This window comes from Myripristis murdjan, chromosome 10, assembly GCF_902150065.1.
Source record: "Myripristis murdjan chromosome 10, fMyrMur1.1, whole genome shotgun sequence".
Taxonomy (NCBI): Eukaryota; Metazoa; Chordata; class Actinopteri; order Holocentriformes; family Holocentridae; genus Myripristis; species Myripristis murdjan.
In genome coordinates, this window is record NC_043989.1 from 16,524,568 (window position 1) to 16,550,898 (window position 26,331).

General features: G+C 41.2%; 1 protein-coding gene across 1 annotated transcript; it reads right to left on the reverse strand.

Annotated features, from left to right (window-relative positions):
- Window positions 1-761: 761 nt before the first annotated feature.
- On the reverse strand, window positions 762-26,016 carry cyfip2 (cytoplasmic FMR1 interacting protein 2). Its single transcript, XM_030062290.1, has 30 exons — window positions 25,868-26,016; window positions 20,234-20,383; window positions 20,057-20,146; window positions 18,868-18,945; window positions 18,100-18,201; window positions 17,695-17,876; window positions 17,452-17,548; window positions 16,388-16,516; window positions 16,180-16,284; window positions 15,993-16,081; window positions 15,587-15,824; window positions 14,536-14,688; window positions 14,029-14,168; window positions 13,668-13,815; window positions 12,694-12,847; window positions 12,320-12,476; window positions 12,119-12,215; window positions 11,922-11,998; window positions 11,695-11,803; window positions 11,281-11,400; window positions 10,832-11,031; window positions 10,655-10,742; window positions 10,324-10,467; window positions 10,074-10,164; window positions 7,884-8,014; window positions 5,939-6,011; window positions 5,304-5,398; window positions 4,894-5,132; window positions 3,090-3,237; window positions 762-2,954 (listed from the first exon to the last, which is right to left on the reverse strand). Exons 2-30 carry the CDS (start codon window positions 20,348-20,350, stop codon window positions 2,787-2,789), a joined length of 3,759 nt encoding a protein of 1,252 aa, XP_029918150.1. The 5' UTR covers window positions 20,351-20,383; window positions 25,868-26,016; the 3' UTR covers window positions 762-2,786.
- Between the last annotated feature and the right edge of the window lie 315 nt (window positions 26,017-26,331).

The following is a 26,331-nucleotide window of genomic DNA, read 5'->3' on the forward strand; positions in this document are numbered from 1 at the left end:
CTATGATTCCCTCTTACTTGAAAAAATGTATTTAACGTCCTCTTGAAACTTTTACTAACGGAAATCACAACCTCCATGGATAAAGTGCACAACTCTAGAAATAACCCTGGGAAACGTTGTGCACGGTATGTGGTGTTTAGAGGGCGTTTCTTTAGGGACAGAAACTTAAGAAGGAAGGTGAAACACTGCGTGTATTCAAGTTTATAGCAAAATGACAGTGAACTTTAAGTATTAAATAGGACCATACCGAAGTAGTTTCATTATTAAGCAAGATAGACTGTCTCCATTTCCAGATGCAGAATTAAATGGAAAAAAAAAGGGTTATACCCAAGAAACAACCCCTGCTGGATGTGTGAAAACATTCATGTGATTTTAAATAAATAGCTGAGTGAGTTAAGGAATTGAGATGTGGTAAGGCATATCTTGTGCTTTTTAAAAAGCTATGGATGGTAAAAGACTGGCTATAAACCCCTTTTGGATTACATCTCAGGTTATAAACATTAGAAATATATGTCTTTGTCTCGGTGTTCTAATCTGAAAAGGGCACCTAGAGCAAAACAGGGGCATTGACCTCCACCCTTCCTCCACATGCATACATATACTATCTAAATAGCAATATATTCTCATGCTGTATGAAAAAAAAAAAGAGAGAGAGAGGCACTCATACAAATACTCATACTCAAAGTAAGTTTGGGCTGTGGAGGAGCACTTGAGGTCAGAGTCGACTATTCTGGAAATCCACATATAACTTCATTCTTCCATTCAGTTAGACATTTTTTATTTCATGGAAATACAACATAATTTCAAATCCTTTGCAGGACCATTGTTGTACATCTTATATTCTTTTCTCCATTTTTTTGTATTTCAAAACATGGTCACTTGTACAACAATATCATAAACAAAGCCTCATGTCACAAATGGAGCCATTGATGACAATAAATTACACTTGCCATGCTAAGGTTTGAAGATGATGCATTGGTACCTTCATATTTCCATTAGAATAACCTTTAAATGAACAATAAGTTGGAACTGTGTGAATAAATATCATAAAAGGACCACTGGAATTACAAAAGAAACTTCCTTCATTCAAATGGAGCAATATAAAGATTGACAAAGAACAGGGCTGTTTGGAGAGGGTTGTTTCTGAACAACTTTGATTTCCTTCTTATGAAAAAAAGGGGGCAAAATTTGCATATTTTGATAACACTGCTAAATCTAAAGCAAAAAGTCCAACAACAGTAAATACTGAATATATTTAGGAAACTGTCCTTTCATCATCATCATTATTATTTATTTATTTTTTAAACTAGCAGGGACACTACTTCCCTTACAGAGGATCTGAATGTACAGTCAGAGTATTTTGTACGTCTGTCTCTGTAGACCAAAGTATCCATCCAAACTCAAAACTGCTTCATCTAGTACAACATTGTCTTTACACAGCCTAGAGGTATTTTCTAATGCTTGCTTCTTTTTGTCTTTTTACTCTGGAAAAAGCAAACACATTTGCCCAGATGAAGATGTGTCTTGTCAAAATGGTAAACAATAGCACTGTATTCATGTACAGAATATAAAAACTTTTCAACAAACAGACAAAAAGAAAGAAATAAAGAAAGAAATTAAGAGAGAAAGAAAAAAAAAAGTTTATGAGGTTTCCGGTCAGTAATAGAGGCAAGTATACCAAGGATGTAAATTAAATTATTAATAATTAAAACAAGAACAATTACAACAATCAACACTTCACTTAGTTCAACAGTGAAATTTACAGTGGAAGTGGTGCCGAATAAAATGTGCTGGGAGGCAAGAAAACCAGATGAGGGTAAAATAAATAAAAGCAAAGCAAAAGAGTGATGGATCGTCATTCCTTTGAAAGCAGGATATACTGTAAGAAGTCTTCAAATGTATCATTAGAAACACCTAATGTATCATGAACATGGCCAGACCAGATTAATATGCACACACATGAAGAGCTTGAAATGTACCATGATATAAAACAGGTCTGGGTCATAATACAACAGTAACGGTGCCCGCAGTAGTACTATTAGCAGTCGCAGTAGCACTTGTTAGAGCACCGTGTTGCACTTAAAATCTCTTTATGTAACTTATAAAATTAGTCATTTGTTGTGTTATTTAGGGATTCGTTGTTTTGTTTACTCCTTGTTAGGATTACTGGCGTCTCAGCTGTTAACTACAATTCGTCAATGGGTGTTTTTTGGGAGGCTGTGACGCTGAACAAGTGGGAACAAAACAGGGATACAGATTACAGTGTAATAACTATTCTCTTGGAATTTGTGTCACTGGTCCAATCCACAGGTGTACAGCTGAAGGAATAAAAGAAGGCATGCACAGGTGTGAGTGAGCGCCACACAGGTAGTAAAGTAAAAAAAGAAAAGGTGTGAATGTTACACTTCCACCTCTGGTCTGATCCACTTTATGGACTTCTAGGGATTTTGGTGGGAGGTAATCAGAGCCTCACATACACAAAGCTGGGCTTACTTTTTTTCTGAGGTGTAGAATTCAGCAGGAATCAAGGCTTCAGGGATTCCCAGACAACCACATCTCAGACAAGATAACAGTTTGACTTCATTTGTCTTTGCATCCATGTAGCCAATATGGAGAACAGCAATATGCCATCTTGGCAAATTTAGAACTTTCAGACCAGCAAGAGGCAGAATTAGTATCACAGCTATGGGGAGTGTGTGTGTGTGTGTGTGTGTGTGTGTGTTTGTGTGTGCATGTGTATGTGTGTGTGCGTGTGGGAGTGTGTTTATTAGGTGTGAGGGTTTTTCTCAACAGGTGGTAGCCAGAGACTGGTGTATAGGAGGCTGGAAGCAGCGAACATGCTCCACAGTGGAACTGTCCGTCTCCACAGCCTTCATGTACTTGTTGAGGATGGCAAATATTTCGTTGTTCAGGATCTGGTACTTCCTGATGCGGTCCGCCATCTTCTTCAGGGGCTGACGGAGAACACCGAGAGAGGGGGTGGCAATTAGTTAACGAGGGGAAAATGTGGCTCATAACATCAAAAGCAAGAGCTAGAGTGTGTGTTTGTGTGTGCGTTCGTGAAACTGTAGTGACTAAAGTATACCCACCACATTTTTGATGATTTCATCTTTGCCGTCCTGTCTTTGGACTTTGAGCAGGTGGTAGCAGAAGTCAAAGAGGTCAAAGCGGCGCTGTTGTCCCAACAGCACGATGATGGAGCAGCCGGCCCAGTTCAGTCCGTCCCCAAAGCACTGCCTGGAGGGCAAGACAATACAGACGAGCACTGAATAAAACATCAAGCCTTCAAACAAAAAAGCAAGAAGAACTGACTCCACCAGGACAAAGGCAGGGTGAGTAAGGAACTTTTTCAATCCTTTGATCTCTTCAACTGATTTAAGAGTATCTGGTTCTTTTTGGGGGGAACTATACACTATGAAATAATATATTTGCGCTGTATAGTGGCAAACAATGTGTACCAGTGAGATCTGTATTATTGTAAATCATAATATACCCTTAGATAAACACAGGCATTTTACTGTTTCAGGCTGCATACTTAATTGTCTTCAGAGCAGAATCCACTCCATTCCTTTGAGAAAGAACATTTTTGACCCCCATTATTTTTAAATGTGACAGGGATATTATAAACTTTCAAGGGCATATTTGCCCTGAGCTCCAGTTCATTTCTGTCTCTGGGCAAAGAATACAGCAAATATGTAGTCACACATAAAGTAAGGGTGCTATGATCAGGAATTCTGGGGCCAATCACCAGTCGCTGGAAGCATACTGCTCATCGTGACCGCTGAAGCCTTCTAATTATTGTCTAGCATTATTTATTTATTTATTTAACCATTCTTGAAAACAGTGTATATTAAGTATTAAAATTAAAAGATGAGAAAGTATACTAAATGACAACTGTTTATTTATTGGCAGGCAACATGTTAAATGTGTTCTGCTCTCGCCCTTTGGAGACACAACTTAGACCACAGCAGCCTATGCTTGGTTATTGGGAGGATATTAGAGCTTAAAAATTGTAGCTTTCTTGTGGAATAAAAAAAATTGAATTTTATGAAATAAGATTAGAATAAAGGCTACATGTGCACATCCCACCAACAACGCAATACACTTTATGTACAGAGGCATCACAAATCAATTCCAATAGATGGAACAAAACACAGGGCCTTTATTAATTTACTCCAACTTCACTATAAAAATGGCATCAAAAAGGCTAGAGCCAAAATATCGTTTCAGCTCAGCTCAACCTTATTTTTTCTCTGCATTTCAGAGATGATGGAGCACAGGCAATAAAGTGTACAGCAAGAAACAAACAAACAAACCTCAATATCTGTCTCTATCTGTATCTGTAACTTTATCTCACTTCTCAGGCAGGCCTAACAAACCAGGCCCACTGCAAGTTGCAGTTTTGCCACTTGTCTTTTATCAACTTGTAGGGCTGTGTGTCAGTGTCTCTCCATCCATTTATGTTCAAATCTCTGGGGATGTCAAGAAAAGCACGCTGTAATAACCACGGCTTTACTCTGTGTGTCTGTGTGTGTATGTGTCATACACACCCACACGCTGCCCTGTGCCCAACCCATGATTTGACTGACCTTCAAATGTCTGATGAGATCGATGGTGTTGAAATTTTTCAGTTGCATTCCTCCACAAGGGATTTCCTTGGAACACACCTTGCAAATTCAAAAGTATTGTCTGTTTCAGACACCACTTACAACTGCCAGACCAGTGAAGCCGTTTTGGCAGCGTGTAGAGAAATTGTCTCGCATGTTTTCTAGGCTCATCTGATCAGCCTTTGTAGAGACCACCGATCAAACCATTTAGAATGCCTATCAGCACCCTTAACATAAACACACACAAAGCGACACAGACACACACACACAAAGGCATGTCACTTACTCTGCTGTGAACTCATGTGTGCCCACAGGGATACAGTAGACAAACTGCATGGCACTCCACAGGCGATGAAACTCCATACACTCATCAACATGCATTACTCCATTGGTGGGTGGAGGCCCGCGCCACACCCCATCCTGCAGGAAGCTGCGGATGCGTGTCAGGATGACCTCGAACATTGAAAGGCCGCAGCACAGACGCTCTTTGGTCAGCAGGTCTCCCTCACGTGCAATGGCAATTTGCTGGCAAAAAGAAAAAATACCCCAAAAACTCATTAATAAAATTTGCTATTATTTTAAGTTATTTATTAAATAAAAATGCACTTAAAAAGGACTAACTAAGACATCTGCAGGGAACTCGATTATATGTCCATCTGAAAGGTGAAAGGAGAAGAGTGATGGCTTCGCACTCACCTGTGGGGTTCCCAACCTCTCGATAAGAGGCACAAGGTGGAGAGGGGCATATTTTGCTTCCAGCCTTTTCATCCTCACCTCCAGACGCTCTCCCTCTATGTAACACACAAACACCGGCAATAGAGGGAAAATGCATGCAAAAGCATTTCAGTTACGTTACCCAGACAAAGTCCACCAGACAAAAGAGGCAGCTGAACTACCCAATGTCCTATTGTTATTGCCATGATATATTTAGTACATTCAGTAACGCATAATTAATTAATAAGAACATGTTTCTAAGTAAAAATTCCTGTTTTCACATGATATACTGTCTTGAAACACTGAGTTACAGATACAGTTTTGTCTTATTATTATGCAAATGTATGCAACAAGATGCGCCAAAATCTAATCACATCATCTATGCTAAACAGGGGACATTGTGGTGTAAGTGTCTGCCTTGTTTTTTCACTGTATTGTGTGTCACATGAATGTCTCGCCACACAGACAGATTGCACCATGACGACATGATGTCCTGCATACATGTCACACACACACACACACCATGGTGGTGGGATGTTAAAACTCTTGGTAATTCTGAAATGTGAGTAAAGGGCTTTTGATCCATCTTTACCTCTCTATCTGACCCCTTGACGTACCTTTTATGTAGACTCTGGGCAGAATGTTCTGGAAAGGGGCTGCATGAAGCAAGTCACACACTTCCTCCTGGGACTAGGGTTCAAACACAACAAAAAAGGTGGGTCATCTTAACCAAGAGCAGCTCACCCACGCTGCATTGTAGATGCTCCTACTGAGCATGAAATTGTTGATTCTCCTTCCTATAAATTTCTTCATTTAGGCTTATAATCTATTTAATTTACATACAGTTGTGTTACACCTTCAGAAGGCATAGTGACTCTAACTTATAGCCATTGTTTTAGACTTGTACAGCCATACAACTGTCATTTGGCCCATGACTGTATGATTACAGATTACTGGAGACTGTCTCTAGCTTATGCAGAGAAGGAAATAGGATTAATGAGTGAGTGTACCTGTTTGTATCTGATGAGTCTATCTGTGACAGTCACAGCTTAAATATTTCCCAGATTACAATTAGTCACTCTCTAAGCACTACATCCCAACTGATCTGCCTTAGCACCAAGAGGTCAAATTTACAACCAGACACAGTCGACTCATCAATCTTTATTAATACAAGCCCACTAAGTTAGTACTGGTTTGTATGTGCATGCAAGTAGTGGTTGCAGATGATGATCAGATAGATCATATCAGACAAATCTGATAGATGAAATCCCCCTGCCTTTTGTCAGTTTGTTTAGCTGGGTGGTTTTCATAGTGATTGTTAGTGAAGAAGACACAAGCAATAAATCAAACTAAATACAGAGAAGCAGATTTTCAAATCTTTGCTAAAGGATGATGGATGAGAAAAGGGAGCCATGCAATGATAAATGCAACACACACTGCAACACCCAGCCACCCAGCCACACACACACACACACACACACACACACACACACACACACACACACGCACACACGCACACTCACACACATCTACAAACAGCCTGAACCAACACACATACAAACATGGCCACACTATGCAAACATCCTAAACACACATTCACAGATCAATGCAGTCAGAGAGAAATGACAGAAAGAGCAACAGACAGTTGAGTCGTATTATGTGAGACAGGCATTACAAGCGCCCAGAACCAGCAGAGTATGGAGGCAAAAGTGCAGAGTTAAGCACAAGACTGTACCAACAACCAACCAGAAATGTACCATCACCTCTGCCATGGAAGACAAGGACACCAAGATTTTGTTGCAGCCATTTTTTTAAGTATCTATCTTGAGCTGTACTATAGCTGCAATAAGTTTTTGTGTCAAAAAATACAATTTCTGATATGTAATCCCAAGTAAGTAATTAATTAGGTTAATATATAAAATGTCACTAAAGAGGTCTCAGGCCTTTTGCTTCCATGGTTGTTTGGAGGTGAAACTCTGTGTGCCAAACTAAGATGGTGAAATAGAAAAAACAGAAACACAGCAGCTCAAACCAACAAGAGAGATAACGAGAAAACAACAAATCTGGTCTCTATGTTCTTTTGTTACCAATAACAAGACCTAAATCCTTACCACCTGTGGTAGTTGCCAGCGTGTAATGAAAAATAGAGTTGCATTTCAGAAAAAAGATCAAGATCAAACACACAGGGACACTTGGACTGGGGACCTGAAAGTTTCTGCCCACAGTATTAATCTGCTGATGATTTACGGTGTGAATCAGCACAGTGAATTAAGCTGAGACCTTCAGGCACCCAGGTTACTGGTCACCCACACAAAATCATGACAGTCAACATGGCAACATATTAGCAGTCCCTCTCACTGAGCATGCTGAGGGACCACAGAGGGAATCAGCAGAAGAAAGGTAAGGAAAGAGGTAGTACACCTTTTACAGTAGAGAATAAAAGTGGCAGAAAACTATGGAAAGTACGACAAGATGTCAGAACAAAAGGAGACAGGAGAGAAGGTATAGAAATATGATATATAGTGCAATGGGTAATGGTAGATAGGTAGAGGAATGTCTCACCAGGGCTTGCTCAATGAGCAGGCAGAAGAGGATGGCGTTGCCCACCTCCCTTAAGCTCTGGAAGACATCTGTCTTCAGCTCAGCATACTCAATGATGTCCTTAAGCTGATGGTGGAAGAACTCCAGGATACCTGTGATGGGAGAAAGGAGAACCATGCAGTGAACCCTGAGACATTTATCTGCAGATTATGTTCGGATAATGTAGCACACTTGTGATACAACATCTTTTATGGCACTTTATGGTCTTTTTTTCAGCAGCCAAAAGGTATAGTGAAACAGCAAGAGCCTAGCAATGCCTTCTAATGTAATCCAGGTTATAACCTAAAGGGATATGACCGTGAGATGATAGTTTATTTCTATCAGTCTAAATCAGAATAGTGTCAGTGGGTCTGAGTGGCTGCCCTGACCCACATTTGTTCCATATATCAGTCCCTAACAGTAGAGGACAGGAGGATCATTAACTGCTGACAGTAAGATCACAGACAGTAAGCCAAGTACAGCACTCAGAGTACAGAACATCAGTAATCTACAGATTACTAAACCCTGCTCATAGGGATATCCCATCTGACTGGCCTCTAATCTGCACACACAGCTTGAGCAAATACACATGGAGACAGGTGAGTTAATACCCAAAGAGGAAGCAGCAGGAAGAAATGAACTATATTTAGACCCTCTAGTGATAGCAAAGATTGAATTTGTGAATTGGCATCACTTTGTAGGCTAGACGCATACTGCATTGTGCTGACATGACTGGAGGGTGGCAATTTTTTGTTTGCATTACATGTTGGTTTTGCTGCACATGTTGGATGGATTTGATAGCTTGTTTGGTGACTAATGAACAAAGAATGTACAAAGGAAAAATGTTTATACAGGGAAAAGCTTACAAAGGAAGCCATGTGGTGATGTCTTGTTAGTGATGTAAATCTGTACAAACTACTAAACAAAGAATGGACAACTGATCCATACGCACTGCCTCCAGACACAGTCACCATGTCGTTGCATATCTTGTGTATGGAGTGAGTGCATACACAGATTTTTAAACTATGAACAGTTTGAAAGTCTCTTGAGGTCCACTTGTAAACTCAGTGACTCGGTGAACCCCTATTTACTCTCCTCCAGTACTGATATAACTTACAGAATAAAACTCTCTGAATGGACTGAGTGGTGGCGACATGTTTCAAAGCTCTATAAAAGGAAATATCATTTGATTGGTCTGTTCACCATTTATGTCATGAGATGTAGGGCTTGCAGTTGGGTTTCATTTTTGGTTGTAAGATTGTTAGATTTCACTTTTAGCGAGGAAATGTCCTCACAATGGTAGATTAGTCAGTGGTTTTCTATTGTGGTGACCAACAAAGGTAACATCAATTGATCAAATTAAATGTAAGTGACGAGCAAAATGTGGTCGTGGGCAGAGCAAGAGAAGCACAGAGACATGCTGCCGCTTATAGTATTCCTATAACATTTCTAGCACATTCAAATTTACATGCTCACAAGAAACCAGAATACTGTGAGTTATCAGGTTAAGGCAGGGAACTGGGAAACGTGTGTTGTGTTAATCCGATTACTTGCAAACCCCAGTTTACATGCCTATGTCAGTAATTAGATTAGGTTTTTATTCTTGGTAGTGTTTCATGTTGTGTGTTCATTGTGTCAAGTTACTTATTTTGTCTTCATGCACATATGCAGATACAAAAAAACAAAAGATACACCAGACTAACAGTGGGATATACATGCACCAAATGAAATGGACAGTGTGTTTTTCGGCGCTCTCACAATCAGATAATGGCTTTTATCCGATAAAGGTTTTTGCCCTGTGCAATAAACATGACCACCTGAATAATGTGATAACTGCCTTAATCCAATTATAATCAGTTTACCATTAGTCTACTGCTATTCTTCTATTATTATTTTTATTCTCAGTAACATTAGTAGTAGTATTAGTATTAGTAGTAATATAGTAAACGATAATAATGAATCACCGACAATGGCTTTTCTTTCAGTAAGAGCATGGAAGAGATACACTAGATAACTAATAAATATACTCTTATATATCATGGGCACAAAGAGCATGTATTGCTACTTTAACAAAAAAATGTTCCATAATATAGTTATTACTATGTATATACTAACCATCAACTCAGTGCAGACGCACTTTGTTCAGTGTAACTACGCTGACTTTGAGCTTACCTGGAGAGCCATATTCATGGCGTGGCAGGCGGCAGATTTTGGGCATGACCTCTATCAGTGTTTTTACATACTGCAGGATGGTTCCCTGTAACTGGAAAGCAGGAGGGAAGATAGGCAGCACAGCAGTTCAAAAGAAAACAGAGTATGAGGAGGATAAGAACAGGAAAAATCTAGTGTGACAATTTGGTGTACTGTAAGAAAGAAGGTACAACGTGTATTGAAAAATGCAACAGAAAATGAAAGTAAATACCAGGCTCTTGACAATCTTAAGCAGCTCTTCCATTACTACAGCAATGCCTTGGTAACCAAGGAGACGGCAGATGGTCTTGAAGTGAGGTGGGCCAACAAAGTTCCTGTATGAGCTATATATGTGGGAGTACGCAATGTTCAGTGGCTGAGGAGGAAGAAAAAAACAGAAAGAAATATTGTCAATCAGGGACAATAGGAAGATTGGCTTTCCTCAGAAATACTCTTAAAAGACAAACCTGTGATCAAGGGATTGTCTTAATGTTTACACTAAAAATATGAATGATCATGCTGGTCCAGTTTCATATCACAAAAAACAGCCATCAGTGACTTACCTTGGACCCATACAGGTAGTAAGGCTGCACGTTGGCTGGCTTGTCTCTTTGAGGCTCCTGGGTGAAGGGGATGGCTGTGCGTACAAAGCTGAGGAGAGACAGATGTTATAGAAAGAGTAAAAACAACAACAACATGAATAAATGTGCTTCCACACAGACATACACCAACACACTGACCGGTTTGTGGACCCATTGTAGCAGTAATTGGGGAGGAAGTCAAAGTTGAGTTCCCAGAAGACATGGAGAGTGATGCGTCCGTAGGGAGCAGAGACGTTGTGGTTGGCCTCACGGAACATGGCATCGAAGCTGTCCAGTGTCATGTGCTTAGACAGCAGCCGGTGGGTTAGTCTGTTGATCTCCAGCAGCCACTCCAACTCCTGTCCGGGAAGATACAGAAGGAATGGCGTTTATGAGAAAGTTGGTTTGAACAATTGGTTTAGAGAAGACTGTGGAAGAAAAGCAACGGCGTCAAAAAGATAAAGTCAGATTGTAACACACAGGAGGAGATAAAGTGGAATGCTTGTTTGAGTGTGAGAGCCTGATGAGGATATGTATGTCTGCACATGACCGCGTTACATCTCTGTTTGCGGCTGGTGTCTGATTACATCCCTGATGTGTACGCTTACCACTATGGAAGTGAGATCCTCGCTCTCAAAGCGACTGATGGCCTGGTCCAGAGATTTGTACATGGCTGCGGAGATCCTCTGGGTGATCAGGCGGTTCAGGTCAATAGAGCGCCCCAGCAGCTGGAAGACAGAGGAGAAAAGCTTGAGCAGATGAGCACTGCAACGTACTGCACACAGGCCAGTAGTGTTGTTTAGTTAAATACCACGTGGAAAATTTACCGAAAAGCTTTACAGAAAATTGTTTGCTTGCTTAACATGACAAATACTCCAATGAAGTCTAACACTCAGTATCATTCAAGATAAACATGAAACCCTCAAAAGATCCAGATGAGACATTAAAAAACTTTTCTAACTGTTTTCTAACAGTACTACACTACTTAATTATACAAATAGGGAACTTTGTTTGCCCAGTACCTGTACGTGTCTCTGTTTCAGCAGGGTCTCGTAGCGGTTTGATGGGGGGTATGGAATGATCACACCATAGTTTTTACACTCTGCTCTGAAACGCTTGTCTAGGAGGACACTGCAGAACACAGGGTATACTGTTTATGTATAATCCATTAAACATATTCAATAGATTGAGTTTAGAGTTTACTCAGTGCTAATAATTATAAAATTGTGGAAAAACGTCCTTCCCTTACCTTCCAGCCATTGCTTTGTAGTAGGCAAATATCTGATCAGCTAACTTGTAGACAAACTGATCGAAGCAGAGGTTTACCTGAAAACAAAGAGCAGATTATCAAGCTATTGTTTTGAAGGGAATGCTACAATGGCACATATTTATTTATGTGGTTCTTCAAGGACAAGATTAATTTAAGTGAAGGCTGTGAGACATTACCTCAGCTTCAATTTCATCATAAAGGAACTGTTTCTTGAACTTTGTGAGAGCGTAGTATCCACTATCATTGTACAAGTCTAGAGGATATAGCACATATCTGCAGGAAGGAGAATTGCAGTTACAATATTGTATGTTGTTCCAACAGAGAAAGCATACAGGCACAGACAATATTTGGAACAGTCTATCAGAAGTTTGTCTTACTCCATCATGGAGGGTTCCTTGGTCTCCAGGATGTGGTCGGTGAGGATCCAGGGCATGGACATCTCGATGGGGAACTGGATTCTGCGGCCCATGGTCAACTCCAGGAAGAACTCTCTGAACCACAGTTGGGATAGATCACAGCACTGTTGTAGGGCCTCTGGACAGCGGGAGGACAGCGACACACAGCGAAGATTAAAAAAAGCAAAGGATTACCTCAAAGTCACCACCAAATGAAAGCGCAGGTGGTTACAGTACATCCACCAACATATTAACAGACATGCAAACATTTTCAAGACCTATTGACTGAAAATCTCGATGAGTTTTAATTTTACGCCAGCAGTCAGCTAATCTAGAGTGAACATGCTTCCCCTCACCGCTAAAGTTGAGCAGATGTGTGAAGAAGAAGGACTGTTTGTGGAAGTCTTCTATGGCCAGCACGATGGGTCCATCCAAACTGCTGCGCAGAGTCTTCTTAGAGCCACTCTTATCTGCTATTAGAGACTCCAGCATGGTACGCACCATGTACAGCTTGGAGAGAGAGAGAAAAGCTTTTATTCCGTGCACCGAGTTTTAGGAGGAAGCCACATAAATCATTATAAATCATTTCACAACATATTGCTTAACATGCCTGTCATGTTCTGATTACACCGCATGCTGGGCTGGTTCAAAGAATGAAAATGAAGACTGGAAAATGATAAACATTTCTTGAGGAACAGAAATGCAGCCAGGCATGAAAGTGTTTTCTAACCTTCTGCATGTAACCCTTACTCTGACAGCTCAGAAACGATTTTAAAACATTTTCAGCACTTCATATAACAATTACTATTCTTTAGTGGGGGGCGTTTGCCGGGAGAAACAATTGAACAGCTGTCAAACCGTGGATTTCAAAGCTCATTCAGTCTCTTGTCTTCTAATCCACTCCTTCCTTTCCAATCTGCCCTAGTGTCTACATGAGCTAACTTAGGGGAGTGTTGCCTAGTTACACTATCCAGTGAGCACGACTGTGGCTTGTGTAATACCATCACTCATTCTGCCTTCACACCTCATGCCACAATTTGAGTGTTTTTCTGCATTTTTTATGCTTATAAATCTGCGCAGTCACCAAGGAGTGAGTAAATTCAGTAAATTAGATTAGAGTCTCATTCCACAGAGATGATGCTTGAGTCAAGAAATAAGTTACTTTAAATGCAAAACAGCTTACTCTGACATGGAAAAATGTAAGATATTTGCTTTGCTTCTTCTAACCAGTTTATAAAAGTAAAATGTATAGAACAGTGAGACTGGCCAACCACAAAATCACTCTTGCCTCTTTCCCATGGTACCCTAACCTAACCCCCCCTGTATTTACCTGTGTACTGGAGGGTCCTACAGCTCTGCGAGGCACCTTGATGTCAAAGCCTCCTTTAGGGTCTTTCTCCCCCCTCAGGCAGGGGTCATTGGGAGGTTCCCTCGCCCCCTCCCAGTCACAGATGGTTTTACGGATGGCCTGGAGCACGCTGTAGCAGGAGAGAATGCAATTTCCTGATTTTTGCACCGTTTTTCAAAATTGAAAAATCAGGATAATGAAAATCATCATCCTCTCATTCCACATCAAGTACCACTAAAACACTGGCTGTCAATGGCCATAGATCTATTTTAGGGTTATCAGATTAGAGAACGTAGGACCATGCCATAAAGTGCACATTTAAAGCACTTGTGGTCAGCTGTACCTGATGAGGACGTTCTTCTTCTTGCGAACAGCTTGGCGCAGAGGTTCTCTAAGGGTCATCTGGGCAAAGTCCTGCAGCGCTGCATAGATGGTGTTCCTGATGGCCTGGTTAAACACCGACTCCATTCGGCCCATCAGAACCTGTACAGTACACACACCATCATCATCATCATCATTCATTGTGATTACAAAAACTTTATACTAACCATCAACTCAGTATTAAGGATCAGTGTGCATAACATTAAAGTCATTTTTGTGGATAATCTTCCTTACTGAATGCAGTTATTAGAATAAATAAAACATTCACAATTTATGTAAATTATTTGATATACAAGAGGATTTGGGCCACGTGAAAATAAATAAACTGAATTCTAACATTAATCCCACTTTTGATTTTTTTAATTCTCAGATTAATCTCCTCTGACCATAAACTGTTGACAGAATTACCATACAAACTGAGTTTTCAGACTAGACACTTGAATGTGTGAGATGCCCTCCAGTGGTTTACCTGTAGCCCTTTGATCATGGCAATGACCTCCACCAGGGCAAATTTCTCCTCACTGGTATAGTTGTAACGCGTGGCCCGCTCATACTCCTCTGCCGTGCCTGGACAGTCTTTGTTACAGAACTTATCTGTGGGGTGGACAAGCTTCCAGGAGTACTGAGAGAAAAAAAGAGATGTGAGAGACAGATAAATGGACCGGTGTGCAAGAATCAAGGCTACAACAGTAAACCCATCTACAACAGTTGCAAAGTGGATAGTAGCAGCTTGTGAAAGTGTTTCAGCCTTGTCTTTCCCCATTTTGAATTTTACTTTTAATGACGACTGCAGTTTTACTCTTCTCAAAATCACAGAAGTCTCTTAAATAAGTAAACAATACTATTGGGTTATTTTATTGCTGTCAGTTCTAAATGTTTTAACTTTGATACTGAGAAATTACATTTTTCTGTCTGTCTGATATATCATATGGCACTAAATGTTAAAGTGCCTATGAAACTCATCACCTATTACTATGGTGAGGATACCAGCTAAAGCCACAAAATATACTGACATACATTTCAGGTATATCAGGTAAAGGTAGTATCTTTTGTTGTATGGAATAGTAATTTAAATGTTTGCTTTCTGAAAGCCAAATGCCAGTAATCTAATTTAGTATGCGATATTTTTAACGTGTCTTGTAATGCCATGTAGGACAAGCTATGGACCTCATGGCAGGAAAATTTAAAAAAAAAACCTTCATTCATTAATTCTTTCATTCATATAATGTCTTTAAGATTGGAAGTTACAATCAGGAACAAAACGCTGCATTACAGTTGATGAAACAAGACAAGAATGTATGTATAAAGCAGACTTGAAGCTGCACAGCTCACTCTCACCAGCATGGCAACAAAATTTGAAGCCTGGGAATGGGATTTGTGCCTCAGGAATCCCTGGCTGCCCACTTTGCAGCACTTTGGCAAACACAACACAGGCTTATTTTTATCCATAACACACAAAGGCACACACTAATGCACCAGTGTGCGCACATACACACGCACACATCCCTTCCTCTACTCACCACCTCCATGACGTGTGTGCTCCACTTGGAGAGCAGCTGCAGACCCCTCAGTGCCAGGTCGAACAGCTCTCTGTACTCCTCATCTGACTTCTGGCTGTCCAGGCCGGAGCCTGTCACCACTTCACTGTTGCTGTAGCGCGCCAGCTCTGAGATGAAACGGATGTGGTCCTCCCTGATTTGCACCATCTGCTCACAAAGGTTGTACTGTGGTGAGATGCTGCTCTGGGTGCACGTCCACCTAGTCAAAAAAGAAGGGAAGGTGGAGAGCAGATGGCAAGGTGGTCAAGTTTGTGGCACTGGAAGCTGATCAAGAAAGGCTCTTGCGGCATAGTTACATGTTGAGAGGTTTCTGTAACTTCAAAAGATGAGCGTTAAAAACACATACGCAAGGCCAGGGTTTTCTTACTTGGACTTGTTTTCTTCATAGTGAGCACTGGTCTCAATGTAGCGTGACAGCTCTATCTGCATATCTCCAAACAGCGGCACCACTTGGAGCTGAAACACAAACACAGGAGACATTTGTCTACCTCTCAAGCCATTCATCCCATCAAATACCCAGGTAAAATAAGAGACAGAAAAACCGAGAGCCTTACTTTGAAGAACTTGTCAATCTTGCTCAAATTGATCCTCTTTTTGGCGTCCAGTTTGTAGATGTTACTCACATTCCCATCCATCAGGTATAGACCAAAGCCCATCACCTTACACACAGAAAGACAGCATTTGCTTTACTAAAGCACTAACGACAGCTATAGGTCTGTATCCTCCATCACAGAGAATAAACAGGTGGTTAGCGGCGTGTACCTTGAGCAGCATGTGTTTCTCGCTGGGTGTCAAATACATCTTGTTCTCATAATAATCTACGCTGATGTTGACAATGTCTGCCAGAAGTTCCTCATAGCCAGGAATCACCTCCAGCTGTTGGTGCAGGCACTGCAAAGAGACAGGGGTGATACAACATGTCACAGGTAACTCTCAGAGGCCAACAAGGTCACCTTAAAATATTGAAAGAGGAATTCATATTTTTTTTTCCTCAAATCGACAATGTAATTTTGATATCCTGCAATTTGTTTTGGAATGGGTCTTGATGAACCTTGGATCTTCAAAAATGTTCACTCCATTAGGAATGATGCAACCTTTTAAATTCAGTTTAAACCTCTAAACTTGGAGTTGAGTCCTAAGTCAACTCACACATCAATAGTTGACTTGATATATTTTCACATTAGTTTCCCAACAATAGTGAATCGAACTTTTACATTCTTCAGTGTCTGTGGTTGGGCTGTACAGCTGAAAGTGAGCTGATGTGCCTGCAAACACAAAACTAGCTCACTCTGAACAAAGAGTTATTATTTGCCTACTTTGGCAATGATCTCAATGCTGTGAGGCCACTCTCAAAAAACAAGCTTTATCAACCACCATCACAACATTCCCACAAATTTCCTGTCATTACTAGGACTAATTAGCATACTACAAGATGCAAGTGCAATATTATATGATTTATTCATTTCAAGTATAGAGATTAGTAGCTTAGTTGTTCTTTCATTTGGACTGAACAAACCATTCACACATGTAGGCAGCATCACCTTTAGCCATAAGATACAGGGAAAATGTGAGTGATTCATGCATCCATCAACTCCATCATTTCATTTTCTAATGTATGGGTTTGTAATTCAGCTGCATCAGATGTTAATTTTGACTAAATTTAAACAAAGTAATTTAAGCATATAGGCAGCCTACAAAATCATTTTAATAAAGTGAATCAAATGAATCGGTCTTGAATTGAATTACAACAGTTAGACGGTCCAAAAAAAGAAAATAGGTCTTTTAAAAGAACTAGTCAGACAGTGAGGATATAGCCGCATGCCAACCTGAGTGATCCTGTTGTGGTTGGCTAAAAACATGGAGAGATTCTGGGACTCCTGGATGGACTGAGGGTCGGCCATCTTCCTCAGGAACTGGGCTGCCCTGGGGACACAGGGGAAAAAGTAATATTAAACTTGGCTGTGCAAAGAAAGGAGTCATTCCACAATGTTTACACTTGATGCAACAACATAAGATATAGCCATCTGTGTAGTGAATCCCTTAATATTTCTATTTTTATGGCACATTACCTTTTGTAGGCAGAGTGATCATTCTTGACGCTACACTTCATGTTCTTCAACTCGTCCAGCACAGCAAACATGTTGATAAACTTGCCCAGGGTGAGTAGATAGGCCTCAGACACAAAGTCTTTTCTTCTCTCGGCATGGCACAGACGCTTCACCTCACTGCAGAAACGCTCTATGGCTTTCCGCTGGGAAGACAGAGAAATCAAGATGTTTGGAACCGATTGCTGGCCATTTCATCACCATTATTTGTTATGTCCTACAAAATGGGCAGGTAAGTTGAGTAAATGAGCTAAAATAAGGGGTTTTACCCAGTAATTATCTTAGATTTTCTACAAAGATCAGCACTAGCTGTCAGTGAGTTGAACCTGTAGTTGTCCACCATTAATAGCTGCTCTGGTTCCGTCTTACCTGGAAGTACATAAACTTCATGAGTTTGGTCACTTCAGGCTCCAGCACCTCCACTGTTTTCTCGTAGATCTCCACTCTGTTGGGCTGCTCATTGCATTTCACCTGAAAAACACAAGAGGGCACTGTCACACAGTTTTCTATGGCTGGATGGTACACAAATAGTGATGGTCTCTTTCGAAATATCTTGAATGATCTGATCAATACGGTCAAGGCTAAATAGTTTATGTCGAGGTTATAGTGCACGGTGTTTAGTGTTTGCAAACAGGAACATGCTGCTCTCTTTTAAACTCATAGTGAAGAGAAAACTCTTCATGTTGAAGCTCATAGTGAACATTCACAGCATTATCAACATATTTATATCCTGTGAGTGTTAAAAAAAGAATGAAATATGTGTGCATAAATATTTATAATGATTCAACATATTCTAAGCTGTCAGTGGTACACTATACAGTATGGTCTGTGTGTGTGAATGACTAAAGTAACAGCCCAGTTTAAACGTGTACAATATGAGGAACTAGCGGGTGTAACTTAACATTTGACGGACACTGTAAGACAACACCCCTTTTAAGTCCCAACGATATTCATTTTTCAAAGGCATAGAAATTAGAATGTGTTTATCGCTGCATCTTTATTTAGTCGAGTCAGTACGTCGGACAAAGACGAATTTGGAGGCAAAGAAACATCATGAAGGAGATGAAGTAAAAAGAAATGGATACAGTGTGAGTTTACGTGTGTATCAGTGTGTGTGTGTGTGTGAGTGAGTGTTACCTGGGGGATGGCTCTAGAGCAGCTTCTCCATGTGTAAAGCATTACAGCATACTCGTGTCCCTCCTCCAACATTTCATTCTGTCCCGAACAGACAAAATATAACAGAAAATGTCACTGTTAACGCAAAGCTACGGCATTACGTTCAGCTGAAACTATGGTGGATGTGGCATTAGGGCTGAACGATATGGTAAAAAAAAAAAAAGTCATATTTTACAGATACTGCGATTGTGAGATGACTGACGACTGATGAATTTAGTACTATCATTGATCATTTTTGCATTATAATTTTCATTTTCACTGAAAAAGCTGTGAAACCACACAAACATGTTTTCTTACATGTGGGAAATACAATTTTTATGCCAAGGGTGTCTCTGTAGTGCCATAATATTTTATTTACAACAATGTCACATATTTTACCTTTATCAAAAAAAAAAACAAACAAACAAAAAAAAAAACTGCAGCTCCTGTGATTTGGATATTGCAGTTAGCCACACTGTAATTTTGATAATATTTCAAGTAACTGTGGCATATGCTTTTAACACAACAGAAATAAACCCAACATCTCAAACCATTCACATGTTAGATAAAGGATGTGTGATAAATAATTTGGCAAGGAAACTATTTTTCCGGTCAGAAGTAGGTGAGACAGAAACCTCCATCCCTCTAGCTAAAGGAGATGAGTCCACAAATAGCCTGGCTTCACCTCAATGGGACTGCCTGATTTAAATAAGGTTAAGTAAATCGCCACTTCCCCTCTTTGCTAGTCAAATCACACTCTCCATTCATCCCCCATCAGGAGAAAGAGGTTTAGTGGTCCACTGGCTGGTTCTCCAGTGTGTAAAGGGTGTGGGAATGTGTGCGTGTGTGTGTCCTGCCACAGGCCAAGCCAAAACGTTAGAGAGGAACCAAATGATAAGTAATCCCCCCCAAAAACAAGGCTCTCTTTCACTGTGTATGGGTGCTTCTCACAAATGGCTTTGTGCTCACTGAGACATCGAGAGCATATAATGACAACAAGAGACAAGCACTGATAATAGCAAAACAAAGCTTGAGCATTTGCAGCACATTGTGCCAACTCCCCAATTTTACCCCATTTTGATCGGGTAAAATGCCATGCTACAAACACATATGTAGCATGGCAAGTCATAACATGCCATTTTGAAACTGGAACCCTGGTGCTTTTTCTTACCATGCTGGAGTGGACTGTAGCTTGCTCTATATAGCGTGCAATGCCAGTCACAAATGCATTCCTGTCTTCAAAGTTGGTGTCAAAATTAGCCTGCAAAAGGAGGAAGGAGAAGAGTTTAAAATTGGAAATGGCTGCATGCATGGGTGCACGTGCAAGTGTGTGTGTATGTGTGTATACCTGGTACATGATGGAGGAGGGAGGGGGTTCGATGCATGGCTGCTGGTCTGGGAGCGGCAGCTCTTCCAGCAGGTCCACATTGGACAGCGCATCCTCCAGGGTTACGTGGGTCGTCATGGTAACGAGGGGTCACTCACACAACACCCCAGTCTGACAGAAATCAGAGATGATCATGAGATGCGGAGGAAGAAGAAGCCAGAAAGTCACAAGCTGCAGGATGGGACTGCTGATCACCAACAGAATATTTTCCAACACCACAGAATCAATAGAATGGATGAAGGTGGCAGATCCTGAAGCCATTGAAGAGAATTCACACTCACAAAACACTCACAAGTATACCACCCTCACATAATAGAAAAATTCTTCCCACTCTAAAAATAAAAATGCCAGATATTGTCTGAACTGATTTAGATGTCTCCATTTCCTCTTCAGAAACCACATGTGGGCCCCAACAATATTTTGCATGTCTGTCTGCACCTGTGCCCTCCCCTTGTTTTCCCATAGTACATGACTAACACTCAGAGGAAGTAAGGGCACAACCGCACAGGCCACTCATTGTTTCCTTTTGAAAAATATCTTTTACTTGAGGCCGATTTTTTTTTAAGATTATTTTTTGGCCTTTCTGCTTTATTTGACAGACACAGTGGAGCAAGACGGGAAGTGCTGGGGGTTGAGAGAAGGGATGACATGCAACAAAGGGCCTAAGGTCGGATTCAAACCCCAGACGCTGCATTCAGGGCCAACACATGGTATGTGCTCTTATGCAGTGAGCCACCAGAGCACCCCATTATTTGAGGTAGATTTAATGGAATTATTTATCTGTTCCGTGAATACAAAAATAAGGCAAGGCCTATCAACCTTATTCATTTGAAAAAGAGGAAGGCTGAAAACTGTGTCACACATGGTGCGTGACATCTGACAAACACAAATTGGGCTATCTTGCAGAAGCAGAGGATCTGCTGTTGAATGCATCTATGGCAAAAAATATCGGTGAACTGACACATTTACCACAGGTATTTTTGTACAATGCTATTAGGCAGTTTAACATATACTGAAGGATACAGCAAACTCTGAGTATAATATAATATTTATTGTCCTGCATCTGTTTTGTCCTTGCACTAAACAGCTAGACCCTTTTAAAATGGTTCTCTCTCTGCCGGACAAAACCTTGTACTGCTGTCTCGTCATAAATCACCAGTCCAGCAAACTATTGTGTGTGTGTGTGTGTGCGCGTCCAACTCACCCCTATTATCATGTGCCTCCCATAAATGTCTGTTTTACCTCTAATCTTACAGACGAGGTTGACATGGCTGATAATCGGCTTAATATCCACAGCCAGAGTGAACATTCAGAGTGAGGACCAGAGCTGAGAAGGCCAGGGGCCAAAGAGAGAGGGGAAAGGAGGGAGAGAATGCTGCAAGGAGTTGTCTGTCGACTCCCGGCTGCAGGCAGACAGAGGGTTTACTGTGATGGAAGACACAAACCTAGTCTGTGATAGTAATATGCCTAATGGCAGCTTATCCTAGCTTCAGTGTGGCACTAAGTTGCAAAACTGTGAAGCCAGTTTATTGGATATTGATAATATCAAGGCACCAAGTCCTATTCAGTCATTTTTTTTAAAAGGCTGGAGGTCATCTACACGCAGAGGAACCACCGCACAGATAGCTGGCCCCACCTCAGTCTATAACACCAATCCTTCTACACACCAGCTGAAGCCAACAGATACGAGTGTCAAAACTAAAACAGCAGCCTGCTGACAACAAGCACCTGCTGCGTTTCTAAAGCTAAGCACACACGATTTTGACCAGGTGCTGGCTCCACTAACCCAAATTTTGAAGTTCAGGGCAAAAATCCAGCACTGTAGCTTTTACTCAATGCCTTCATTACACATCCTAGTCTGAAAATTTGGGCTGACGCCTTTACCACTTAGTTTAATTAGTGTAAGAAATCTCATTATGTACTTTAACCCTGATGATCTTGTCTTTTCTCTTTAATAGGCAGGTAGCCTAGCCTAATCTAAACACTGGAATTAAGCTTGGCTAATCTAAGTAATCTTCTGACCCTACTGAAGCAGCAAACCACTCTTAGCTGACACCCTACAAACTGTAAAATTGCCTCCTATTACAAGAGCAGACCCTGCTTGCCGTCAGTGCCAGCACTGACACTCATTCACAGAAGCATATGTGGATAACAGTCTATATCACAAGGGATGTGCTGTGGTTGATCATGCTCACATGAACACAACTAATGTTGAGTTTCTGCAGATGGGGTGAAGCAGAGGAAGGTGGGGTTTCCTGTTAAATGTAACTATCAAACGCACCGTTAGCTGGCTCCACAAAAAAAAAAAAAAAAAAAAAGTTGGTAGCTGGAAAAGCTGGAATACAGGCTGGTTATTAGTGCTGTTGCACTAGGGCTAAGAAATATGTTTCAGCCCCAACACAGATTGATCAAAATACTCATGAATCATGTAAGAGGGTATTTAAAGGTATAGCCTTGGTCCTCATAACAGACTAATACAGCATAAATTTGTAAGCTCATAGAGAGGGAAACATGTAGCTACAGCAATTATCAGAAGAGGTTTTGTCAAGCAGACAAACATGCTCAGTGCTACTGAACTCCCATCTGTGCTTGGGAATACAGACTCAGTCAGAAGTCTGGGTTGGCTGAATAAACTTTCCCACCCAGGACCAGAGACTGTTCAACAGTTGGTGTGTGTGTGTGTGTGTGTGTGTGTGTGTGTGTGTGTGTGTGTGTGTGTGTGTGTGTGTGTGTGTGTGTATGCAAGTGTGAGTATCCAAACACAGCAATGGGCCCCTTCATTCTCCTCTGCATTCCTAGTAACCTAGCTATAGGCCTATGTTATACCGGAATGACACAGTAAGACCACACAAGAAAACTGCACTCTTTATCATTTTCATAGTTGGACTGCTGGCCAAACTGAACATAGGAAATCAATGCTTGCCTAATGAGCAGTCATATCATCAATGATAACACACACAGTAAATGCCGTGTGGCTTACCTTACATCATTATTAAGTAGGCTTGTAGGCTTAGTCTTGTGATGCCACTAAACCATCTCCACAATCTGATAAGACAATCTTCACTCAACTGTCATCCAGAGTAAATGTAAACACAATTCAGCGTGAAAAAGGGACATAAATAAAACTGAATCACAAATAAAAAGACATAATCTCAGTGCTAATGAGATACAGTAATAAAGCAAGCAAATTCTGTTACACTGTTGTCTTGACAGAAAGCAAAAAAGAGAGTGGGTGTAGAAAAGAGTGTAGAGGATGCCGAGGAGGCTCTCCAGACCCCTAAAAATACAAGCCACACACACACACATAAAAAAAGACTAGTGAACACGAGAATGAAGCTCTAAATATGGAGGAAGGAAGAAGCAGCATGGCACAGATGACAGTCTGGGGGGAAAATGGGGGGAAAAATCTAAATATTGTTGTTAGGCATTTGTGTAATAGTATTAGCTCTCACAGTGTTGATGCACTTCTGCATGGGCAGAGAGCGAGAGAGAGAGGAGAGAGAGAGAAGGGAAAGTGTGTCAAGTCTGGGGTCACACCGCTCAATGGGATCTCCCCTAAGGCCATCTTTGTAATATGTTATCATCCTCACACTCAGTTGAGCTCGGATTGGTGGAGAGGAAAAGGAATCCTGAGCATTAACACACCCACACATGATCATTTACAACACATCCGTTGACTCACACTCACAAACACACACACACGCACATACATGATCCTAGATAGATGGCTCACAGACACCGATCAAGTGTCTTTTTCCCAAGCAGGATCTATGCAGACTACAGTCAGTATGACATGGTAGGACAGTGGCGGTGGTATGTGTGTTTGAGGCTGCTTGTCACACGAAAAAAAAACCCCAAAAAACAGCTCCACAAAACTGCTGTTGTCTAATGATCCCTACGATGTCACGCTCCCCTTTTAGACCATCACCAATCAACAGCACATGAATATTCATGAGGAGGAGAAAATACATAAGCCTGGCTCACATGACCAAGCTGTGGCAGGTCAGTGAAGGGATGGCTAGCTAGAGAAGAGTAGAGGTGGAGGCAGGGATACTGTGGAGGGTTAACACACATAAACTCACTTAACCTGTTTGCAGAATACTTTACCTACCAGTTCAGTATAAAAATAAAATATAATTTAAAGCCATAGTATAGACTATGTCATGGCAAGAAGTATTAAACTGATGTAATTTATGCTTTTGTGCACAGCTTCCCACTGCTCCTAGTAACCAGAATGGGTCAAATGCAGAGGAACAATTTCCAATGGGGGATTAATTAAGTATAACAAACTTAACTTACTAAGGACAAAAGCACAAACTGGTGCATTTCTGCAGTTGATTTTGTTCATAATGGTTTAATGGTTAAATTTCAGGGCCTTATCTGCTGCTTTATTTACTGAAGTTCACACTGACCAAACATTTATCTTAAAAACAGCAAGGGCACTATTTGCAAAGAGTTGCTCAAGATCATGCTGTCACTGTCAGATTAAAGAAAAAAAAAAAAAAAAAAGCTGCAGTAATCATATGCTAAATCATTTGAAGGCCAGTAGGCTACAGTGAAACCTTGACGTTTAGTAGAAATATTACAGTGGTATCATAGGAGATCGAAATAACATAACACCAAATAGGGAAAAATGTAAGCATAACTGAATACCAGACATACAGCCACTAGCTATATGTCTACAGGATGATTCGAGTCATTTTAGGGCCAAAATATCTACAGCTTTTCATTACATCACCCCTGGTTGAGGCGCTTATATTTTCACAGGTCGTTCAGAGGCAGGTTGACGTGTCTACTCCAACACAGTGATCACTGGCGACGGGTGTCTCATCAGATCACGGAAAAAGAAAAAAAAATAGATCCGATGAAGAGTTCGGCACACCATCAAACAGTGTTTCGAGAAACGGAAGTAGGTGAACCTGTCATTTGTATATCACTAAAAAGGCCGTCACGCCCGCCGCCTAGGATGACTGTTATTCGCGTTATGTCTCTCACCAGTTCCTACATACAGGCAATAGGGTTTCCTGGTGGCCGACAGACCAAGGGGGTGATGGAGAAAAAAAAAAAAAGAAAGAAAAAAATGATGAAAGAGGTGAGGCTGAAATTTGCAACCAGCTACGGCAGCATCTTTCGCGTTCATCTTTACGCGCACCCCTTCTTTGTGCGCAGTGAAAATACCATATCTGTACACACACATATATATACATACACAACGATCAGTGCAGAAATTTTTGTTTATGCTCTCCGTAAATCATCAGTCATCGGTGCACTTGCTACACGGGAACCCTCTCCTCACCCCACCCATCTCTCGGAGTAAGCTACGATGCCAATGTAGGCTAACGGGGATCCCATTCATGTGTTAGAATAATCCGCGGAAACAGGGAGATTGAATGCGGCACACGTAGGGCGGCTTAAAGGAGGAATGGTGATTAATCGTGTTTCTTGTGTGTGTATCAAAGCGGCCGAGAGAAGGGGAGAGATGCACTAGACGCGAGAGGAAAATGTTACAATTCACCGACAGGTCTCCAGCCATCATCACTACACAGCGCACATCGCCCCGCTGCAGCTCCATCCCGCTACATTTTGCACACCTACCTGTAAATTGCATGTCCGTCCGGCGATCAAAAAATACGGGCGGACGGTGTCGCGCTCTGCGACGGGGATTCAAGGATTCCTGAGGTTTTTTCTCGCCTTTTTTGCCGATTGATGCTCTCGTTTCGCCCAGTGCCTACCCCAGTGCTAATCCACCCCACACAAAGAGCAGAAAATGGCTGCAAGTGCATTTTCTTAAAGGGACAGTGACAGCGTGTGGAGCTGATGCTGAGGGGGCCCAGGCATGTTGCTTCCATGCATTTGAGTTTGTGTGTTTCTCATCATCATCATCCCCATCCCCTCTGAAATAAACATAACGCACAGGGGTAGGATTTATGCACAAAATGTAACATGTGGCGAGTGCAAGCTGATGTCAGACTTGCAACCCGGATTCACATGGAAAGGAGGGGAGGAGCGCAGAACTTTGATACTTGAAAAAAAAATCAGCCAAAGTGCATTGTCCTGTC